The sequence below is a fragment of the Lepidothrix coronata genome, unplaced genomic scaffold (genome assembly GCF_001604755.1).
Source record: "Lepidothrix coronata isolate B3197 unplaced genomic scaffold, Lepidothrix_coronata-1.0 Scaffold137, whole genome shotgun sequence".
NCBI classification, from domain to species: Eukaryota; Metazoa; Chordata; class Aves; order Passeriformes; family Pipridae; genus Lepidothrix; species Lepidothrix coronata.
In genome coordinates, this window is record NW_016690317.1 from 2,034,559 (window position 1) to 2,043,385 (window position 8,827).

Genomic DNA, 8,827 nt, shown 5'->3' on the forward strand with positions numbered 1-8,827 from the left:
GCGGGCTGGGAATGGGGCAGGGAATGGATCGGGAATGTCTCTGATGGGGTCAGGGAATGGATCAGGGAATGGATCAGGAATGTCTGTGCTGGGATTAGGGAATGGACCAGGGAATGGATCAGGAATGTCTCTGATGGGGTCAGGGAATGGATCAGGAATGCCACATCCCACCCCGGGGGCACCTGCTGGAGCTGCTCTTTGCCTGGAGAATTTCTTGGATCCCTGGAAATGTCCAAGGCCAGGCTGGAGCACCCTGGGATGGTGGAAGGTGTCCCTGCCCATGGGATCATCTTTAAGGTCCTTTCCAACCCAAACCATCCCAGCATTCCACGATTTCTCCCTCCAAGCTCTGAGATACCACAGTTACTACTTAATTCTTCCCCCTCTTCTTCTGCTTGTCTTGTTCACTTCCAGATCCCCCAGGAACAAACTCCAGGTGGGAATTTTGTCCTCCAGACCTTCACTGCAGGAAATGCTGCAAGTTTAAGGAGTCACCAGGGTCTGTCCCATAAATAAATCACATTAAAAACACACATACACACACACACAGATATTTACACAACAATCTCTCCTGGTTCCAGAGGAACCATTAATGTCAATCAGAAAATTTGGGATTTGTTCCCAGGGCAGAGCCACCACCCAGCCCCGAGGGGACAGAGGTGTCACAGCTCTTGGAAGTGCCACAAGGCCAAGGGGTGGCACCTCCAGCAGCTCATTCCTCCTCCTGGGGAGCCATCCCAAAGGTTTCACAGAACCAGGAGCAAGTTTCCCAGGATCAGGATTCCTCATTTTGACTCTTCCCAGCATCATCAGCAGGATCTTCCAGGTCCTTTTCCTCCCTAATCCCTCTTTTTTCCTCCTTCCCACCTCTAATAATCCTGGCAGAACATCTTGGTGCTGCCTGAGAAATCAGGTAGACTTTGGAGAGACCAAAAAAAGACCAAACTGGGGCCAAAAAATAACCCCCAAAAAGATGAGGAATTCCTGTTCATGCACCTGCTGCAGCCTCAGGAATTCTGTGATCCAGACCAGGCTGCTCAGGCCCCACAAATCCCTGGGAGGAGCCAGGAATGTTTCCCACCTGGAGCTGAAACAATCCCCCCACAATGGAAGTTTTACGATTTTGATGGTTTGGTTAAAATTCCCATTTTTTATCCCCCTTTAGAGCCCACCCTGGCGAGTCCCATTTGCCACAGGGAGAGGTTTATCCCTCAGATTATCGGGATGCTGCTCAGCCCATTTCCCAGGGAACTGTTCCTCCCTCAGCACTGAACCTGCACCAAGAAATGTGGGTTTTTTTCCTTTTTATTCAGGTCTTCTGGGGTTTTCCCTTCCAATTCTGCAGCAGAACAAGTGAAACCTCAGCAACTGCAGCTCCCCAGGGCCTTCACTTTATCCAAGGAGGGGTGGGAGGAAGAAAACCTGCAATTTGGGAATTTGCTGCACGAGCCACAGTCTGTGGGCTGGGTTTGGAAATCCCAGCAGCAATTCCTCGCCAAGAGGATCCCGTTCCAAAACTCTCCAGCGGCTCCTAGAGGAGGGTGAGCCCTTTCAGGAGAGTTGGCAGCTCCTGCCAGGCTGGAAAACCCCTCCCAGAAGGATTTTCCTCCTCCAGTGATGACGAGAAAGGGTTGGAGGGGCTGAGCCTGCCAAGTGCTCCGGCGACACTAGAAGGCACCATTCCCTCAGGGATCAGCCTGGCAGAGCCTTCCCCGCCCTCAGCTCCCGAGGAAAACCCCCCAAACACGAGCCCACCAGCACAAAAATCGGGATATTTTATTTCCTTGAGCTCCAGTGATAACAACTGTAGCAGCATCTCACAAAAGAACTCCTGCATTGTTTTAAATACACATTTAAGAGAACACTTTTTTTTTTTCCAACCCCCCAAAAAAACCAACAAATACAACTGAAGAACTGCAAAGTTCCTCCTCCTCCCCTTAAATAACGAGTGATGTGCGTTTCTTGCAGAGGAAGCAGCAGAACATGTTTCACAGACCAGGCTAAAAATCAAACTTCAGGCTCAAAGCTCGGCTTTCAAATGCAAACTAGGAGAGAGGAGGGGCCTTGGGAAGGGGGATCCAGCATCAAGAAGTGTTTCCTGCTGGAGGGAAGAGACCTCTGCAGTTATTACCCCAGCTGGGCTGGTTTTATGGGAGAGCCAGAAATCCAGGGAGAGCCTGATAAATGTCCAAGTGCTCCTTTATCCACTCCCAGCTCGAGGAAGAGCAAATTCCCAAGAAAAGCTGGGGTTTGATTATTAAATCCCCTCCCAGCTCAAGGAAGAGCAAACTTCCAAGAAAACCCGGGATTGAATTAATAATTATTTGTTGATAATTATTAATTATTGGTGCTCAACACTCCAGAGGTTCCCCTGCTCTCCCCTCTCCAAGGAGATGCTCAGCTGGCCAAAAACTCAACCAACATCCTGACTTCTCCCCAGGCAAATCCAGGCTCCAAGCAGGAGATGAGGCTCTCCCAGAACCCCAAAGGGGAAGGCAGGAATATCAAAGCAGCAGCCAGAGGAAGGGGGTGATGCAGGAGGCACCACTCCTGAACTGGCACTAAAAGCTGCCACCACCCCCCAGGATGCTACAATTTGCCTCTTCAGCATTAAAGTGACCCCAGAATTTCCCCTCCCTGGAAACACTCAGTGCAAAAGCAGCTGAACTTTGCCACTTTTAAGACACAGGGTGAGTTTGACACAGTGATTAGTTCCTTTAAAGACAAAAAAATTAAAGCATCGAGCAAAGCTCGTTTCCCCACGAGGTTTGTCTACACAAGGCACAGAGAGGAGCTCTGGGATTCACCTTCTCCAAAAAAAAAACCAAAAAAAACCCAGAGCAAAGGGATTAGATGGGATTAGTGTCATCCTAAGGGACACAACTGGCTGGTGGGACATTCCAGGGACACATCCCAGCCCTAAAGCTGCTCCCAAAGCCACATCCCAGGGTGCAGAGCAGGGCAAGTCCCAGGGAGGGTGGGGATGGACCAGCTGGTGCCCTGGAACTTCTGGTTGCACATCCAGGCTCCTCAAATCCCCCCTGGGTCACCCAAGGGGCTAAAAGGGGGGGATTTGGGGTTTGGGAGAGCCCTTCCCAGGAGGAGCAGGGCACACAGGGAGGCTGCCACCCTGCCCCAAAGCTCAGCATTCCCACAGCAGGAAAACCAAACCCAGGGCACGAGGAACCTCCCCAGGGTGGGTTTCTCCCCCCAGGGTGGATTTTTCTCCCCCCAGGGTGGATTTTCCTCCCCACAGGGTGGATTTTTTGCCTCCCTAGGGTGGATTTTTTGCCTCCCCAGGGTGGATTTTCCCCTCCCCAGGGTGGATTTTTCTCCCCCCAGGGTGGGTTTTTTCCCCCTCCTCAACAGAGCTCCTTGTCAAACACAAGCTGGGAGGTGGCTTTGGTTCTTCCCTAAGGCTTTCCCAAGGTTTCTGCTGCTGGTTTGGGAGCTGCCAGGATGTGACCCCTGCGACTCAGGGGCCAAACTGTAAACAGAAGCTCCAGGTGCCCCCCTTTTCCCGGGAGCAGAGCAGCTCCATGGACCCACTCGGAGCCCAGGTCACTCCTGGCAGCAGGATCAGGGCTTTAGGGAGAAAACTGGGAATAAATTAAGGGAGGATGAAGGTTGCTCAAGCTGTCACACGCCATAAAAATGTACCTTTAAAAATAAGAGAGTCTGCAAAATAAGTACTTTTAAAAATCTACATCTTAAAGAGTCTCCTTGTAAAAAAATGGAAAGGAGTTTTCCCCTTTTTCCACCCCACCCCCCCCACAAAGTGACCAGGGATTTCGGGGTGCTCCCCAAAATTCCTTTTCCCTCCCATCCCAACAAGGGGCCACCAAGTACCTGACACCCAGGTGAGAATCCAGGTCACCATCTGGGGGTTAAATGCTGTAAAATTAAAGCCAATCTGGCTATAAAAATAAATGCTTTTGTGTCTTCCTCTCACGGGATGGAAGAATTCAGCCCTTTTTAAACAGCTTCACATCCAGCTGTAATAGCACTTTTTAGAAAACAACCCAAATGCTTCCATAGAAAAATAAAGGATAAACATTATCCACCTCTTTTATATTTCTATAAAAGTTAAGTTCTGTGACAGGATATTCTGCTTCTTTGCTGTAAAAAAAAAAAAAAAAACAACAACAAAACAAACAAAAAAAAAACCCCAAACAACCCACCCAGCTTAGGTTTTGTCCAACCTAAGGAAAGGAGGAAACTACACCTTCAATCTTATCCAGAAGAAAAAAAAAAAAATAGCAGTTGGCAAGTTGGCTCCTCCGAAAATAAAGTTATTAAATATATATATATATATATATATTATTAGAAGTCTTTATAAACTTTTTGTTTAAAGCCAGGAGGACCCAGGACCTCCCCTTGAGGAGGATGGCGGCGTGGGAATCCTCCAGAGACGTGTTCCTCAGTGGGATGCGTGTCCCAGAGCTGGCTGGGGGGGGTGACACACACAGAGGGGACCCACAGAGGGGCCACTGAGGCTCCTGCCCAACCTTCACAAGGACGTTCTTTTCTCCAGCTTGTGCTTTGTGAGGAAGTACTTGAAGAACTCGTACACCGACCACGCGATGGCCGTCGAGGGCATCTGGTAGATGACCCGAGCTTGGACCCCCCTGAAGAAGCCGGGCAGCCCCCCCAGCTGGTAGACGGTCCTGAAGGCGTTCAGCATGCCCGAGAGGTGCCCGCTGATGTTGAGGGAGCTCAGGGCCGTGTTCTCCTGCGTGTTCAGGAGGGTTTTGCAGACGTCCAGCGGGGTGGTGGCGGCGGCGGCCACGGCGCCCGCCACGGCCCCGGACACGATGTGGGAGCGGGGGTTGTACTCGCGGCGGGGGTTGATGTGCTCCTGCATGAACTCGTAGGTGATGAAGTGGATGGCCTGGAAGGGCACGTTCATGGTCAGCTGGGTGGTGTAGCTGCGGTAGAAGGCCCCGAAGCCCTCGGTCCTCTGCACGGTCCTCACGCAGGACAGCACCGACTTGTACGGCGAGTTGAACATCTGCATCCGCTGCTTCACCACTGCGGGGGCACGGGGAGCAGAGAGAGGGCTGTGAGCTCCAGCACAGCTGGGCTGGTCCTCTCAGCACCCAGACTGAGCCCTGCTCCAGCCACAGCCACCCAGAGCCAACCTCACCTTCCACACCCAGACTGAGCCACCCAGAGCCAACATATCCTTCCATGTCCAAACTGAGCCACCCAGACCCAACCTCGCCTTCCAAATCCAGACTGAGCCACCCAGAGCCAACCTCGCCTTCCACGGCCAAACTGAGCCACCCAGAGCCAACATCTCCTTCCAAATCCAGACTGAGCCACCCAGAGCCAACCTCGCCTTCCACACCCAGACTGAGCCACCCAGAGCCAACATATCCTTCCATGTCCAAACTGAGCCACCCAGAGCCAACCTCGCCTTCCAAATCCAGACTGAGCCACCTGGACCCAACAGCTCCTTCCATGTCCAAACTGAGCCACCCAGACCCAACCTCACCTTCCAAATCCAGACTGAGCCACCTGGACCCAACAGCTCCTTCCACAACCCCCAAACTGAGCCACCCAGACCCAACCTCACCTTCCAAATCCAGATTGAGCCACCCAGAGCCAACATCTCCTTCCACATCCAAATTGAGCCACCCAGAGCCAACCTGACCTTCGAAATCCAGACTGAGCCACCCAGAGCCAACCTCGCCTTCCACACCCCCCAAACTGAGCCACCCAGAGCCAACCTCCCCTTTCAAGCCCACCCAGACCCAACCAAGTCCCCCAAGCCCAAACTCCAGACCCAACTTCACCTTCCACATCCAAACCAAGTCACCCAGAGCCAACCTGCCTTTCCAAGCCCAAGCTCCCGACCCAACCTCCCCTTCCAAGCACAAACTGAGCCCCCCAAACTTCCCAATGCCCCCAAAAGACTCATCACAGGGAGGGAAGCAGGTCAGAGCTCTGCACTCCCATGGGCTAATGAACTCCTCTGCTCCAGCTTAATTAATGACCTTTTAGTTCTGGCTTAACTAATGACTCTTTAGTCCTAGAAAAGTGAATTAATCACTGTCCCTCACCTGGGAAGTGGAACAGACCCACCTCCAGCCCCACTGACTGGAGCAGCTTCCACTGACTCAAGCAAAAGGCCAACTAATTTAATTCACTTCATCAGGGCATAATTAAAAGGATTTGACACACTAGAGATTTCTTCCCTCAGAAAAACCTGACTCTGGGCCAGCTCAGGAGTGCAGTGAGGAGCTGCAGGCCAGAGAATTGTCATTTTAGCTGCATTTTACACCGAGGGGCCTCATTTCACTGAGTCCTAAACCCTAAAGTCATCGAGTTATTAAGTTTGGTTCAAAACTATTTAATTATAAGTCGGTTTTAATAAAGTGCTAAAAGGATAACTTAAATAAAATTAATTTCTGATAGAGAATAATGGGAATAAGTTAAGTAGTTTGTTTAAGCCAACTAAACATGTTTTAAATTGATCCATGGTTATTTAGTCTAACATTGTCCAGAATTCTTTCTTTTGCACTTGTTCCTTGTTTACCTTTCTATATCTAACAAATGTTTATCTGATAGTCTTTTTTGACAGGTTAAATGTTTTTAATGTCAGTGCTAAATTTGAGAAGATGCTCACTGCACATTATTTGAAGTTCTGTGCATTTTACTACGTGTCCCCTGACTGACATCTTGTGCTCAAGGAGCAATTAGTCAGAGTTTCTCCCAAACCTTGTTTTTCAATTTAAAAACAAAAAAAAAGGGGAATTTGTCACCACAAGTGCTAAGTTATGATGAGTTTGCTCCAGGGCAGCCAATCCTAAGGTATGTTTATAAAGGAACACCAACTACAAAGCAACGTTTATGTTACACCGAGGAGTAAAAATGCCAGAGATCTGCTGCAACAAACCCCCTGTGCTGTTCTATCCCTCTCCTGCCTTGCTGCTTGGAACTAGAGTGTGTATTTTTGAGGAGTGACCCCGGGGGGAGCAGCCCTGCCCTTCCCAGGGCTTACCTTCGGCGGGATTCATCACGGCGTCGTGGAGCAGCGTGGCCACGCTCCCGGCTATCCCTGCGGGGCAAGAGCAGCCTTGAGAAAGGAACCAGGGCTTGCCCGGGCACTGCCACCCATGGAGGCAGCTGGGGGGAACACCCAGGGACACTGCAGTGACTCCCAGGGCAGCAAAAGCCACCCAGGGACACCGGGATGCACTCACAGCCACCAACCCCAACGACTCCCAGGGTTTTGTCCACACCACAACCCCATCCCCCCCAAAATGACTGAGACGTGAGCAATGTTTGCAACCACCCCAGCACATCCATAATTAGTTGTTTTCAGCCCTTTACTCAGCCCTTTACTTTTCAAACACTAATTGCCCACACTCTGCCAAGTCCAACCAGCCATGAACGATCCCGCAGTTGGCTCCAGGAAGGGCCTCTCCAGCCACACCTTCCCCTTTGATCTGGGTTCCCACCTCGAATTCTCTCTTGCCCAAATGACTTTTGGTCATTTCTCATTAACCCAGAGCTCCAGTTTTCCTGCTGGTACCAAAAAGCCTGTAGCTACTTGAAAGGCAAACATGGGAAAGGTATTCCTGGCAAAAAGCAGCAAGAAGAAGGATGTTTTACTCCCTGAACTGAGGGAAGTGAGTCCACGGCAGATTCCTGCTCTCACACCACGTCAGGTCTCCTGCACAAACCTTTTTCTAACACCCTGGCTGTTCATTTAAAGGGTTTCTGCTGTTACAGAGTTATTTCTGGGCTGAAAAGCAAAATATTCCTGATAAAAGCCAAATTGAGCACACAGAGGATGGAGGAGGGCACTTCATGTTGGAGCTCCCAGGGACAGCTGGAACAACCTGAACTCCAAACCTCCCAGAGTGATGCCTTCAACACAAGGTTATACCTTTAGGGGACACCTTCAAAGGCTGGACCTGATGCTCCTGAAGGCCTTTTCCAACTTTAATGGTTCTGTGATAACACAGAATCAGCACAACTGCACCTGAACACCTCCTGTCCACTGCACTGAGGACTCGTGCTGGGATATTTGGAGGTTAAACAGCAGTGCAGGAACCTAAACCAGACTGAATTTGGAGGGCAAACACGAGTGCCATGAGGTCAGGAAGGGCTCCTCTACTCCACTGCTGACACCCAGCCCAGCCACCTCCACCTGCCAAGCACTGCCCAGTGCCAGGACAGGCCAGGGGTGTCAGAGGAACAAGGTGACCACCAAGAAGGGCTCAACCCGGGGGCAGGTGCCACCTCTTTGCCTCCTGCCTCCTCCCAGGGGGATTATTTGGCTGCCTGGAGCAGACATTCCAGGAGCAGAGCACAGGGAAGGCGGGAAGCAAGCGATAAAACCACAAGTGGGGTGGGGGTGGTTTTTTTGGGGGTGACAAACCCCCCAAAATACCATTGGCCAGGTGGCTGTTTCCTCCCTGCTGGAGAGTGTCACTGAGGGACTTTTTCATTTTCTCATAGCAGGCAAAGTACATGGCGTGGGCAGGGCCAGCCCCCAGCATGGTGACATTAATCCCACGTAAAGGCCTCCAGAGCCCCTCAGTGAGGACAATCTTCTTCAGAGCTTCGTACACACTCCTGTACTGGGCTTTGGGGTCCGGCTGCAAGCTCTGCATCCTTGTCTGCAACAAAGCACACGGAGGGAGAGGCCTTGGTTACCCAGCTTTGCACTCAACAAGCACAAAATCCACGAGTTCATAGAATCAGCTGGGTTGGAAGGGACCTTTGAGATCAAGTCCAACCCTTGATCCAACCCCGCCGTGGTTCCCAGCCCATGGCACTGATGCCACATCCAGTCTCAGCTTAAAAACCTCCA

The 8,827-nt window shown here is 51.1% G+C and overlaps 1 protein-coding gene and 1 long non-coding RNA gene across 4 annotated transcripts; both read right to left on the bottom strand.

The window, feature by feature from the left end:
- Nucleotides 1-1,754: 1,754 nt before the first annotated feature.
- SLC25A37 (solute carrier family 25 member 37) lies at nt 1,755-8,775 on the bottom strand. 2 transcript variants are annotated; one of them, XM_017827344.1, is made up of 3 exons: nt 8,405-8,774; nt 7,007-7,063; nt 1,755-5,031 (listed from the first exon to the last, which is right to left on the bottom strand). In XM_017827344.1, the coding sequence occupies exons 1-3, from the start codon at nt 8,625-8,627 to the stop codon at nt 4,511-4,513; spliced, it is 801 nt and encodes a 266-aa protein (XP_017682833.1). In that variant the 5' UTR covers nt 8,628-8,774; the 3' UTR covers nt 1,755-4,510. The 2 variants fall into 2 exon arrangements, with proteins under 2 accessions (XP_017682833.1, XP_017682834.1); XM_017827345.1 differs by lacking the exon at nt 7,007-7,063 and having other exon boundaries at nt 8,405-8,775.
- LOC108503413 lies at nt 5,074-6,310 on the bottom strand. Of its 2 annotated transcripts, XR_001876822.1 has the most exons (4): nt 5,613-6,310; nt 5,482-5,573; nt 5,415-5,442; nt 5,244-5,258 (listed from the first exon to the last, which is right to left on the bottom strand). It is a non-coding gene; the product is annotated as an uncharacterized LOC108503413 (long non-coding RNA). The 2 variants fall into 2 exon arrangements; XR_001876821.1 differs by having other exon boundaries at nt 5,074-5,442.
- Nucleotides 8,776-8,827: the final 52 nt, after the last annotated feature.

Bases quoted from the DNA above. Each gene is read 5' to 3' on its own strand.
- SLC25A37 (XM_017827344.1), bottom strand. From the start codon at position 8,627: ATGCAGAGCTTGCAGCCGGACCCCAAAGCCCAGTACAGGAGTGTGTAC. The intron at 7,064-8,404 runs GTATTTTGGGGG...CTTGCCCCGCAG, and splicing joins AAACAGCCACCTGGCCAATG to GGATAGCCGGGAGCGTGGCC. The intron at 5,032-7,006 runs GTAAGCCCTGGG...GTGCCCCCGCAG, and splicing joins CGTGATGAATCCCGCCGAAG to TGGTGAAGCAGCGGATGCAG.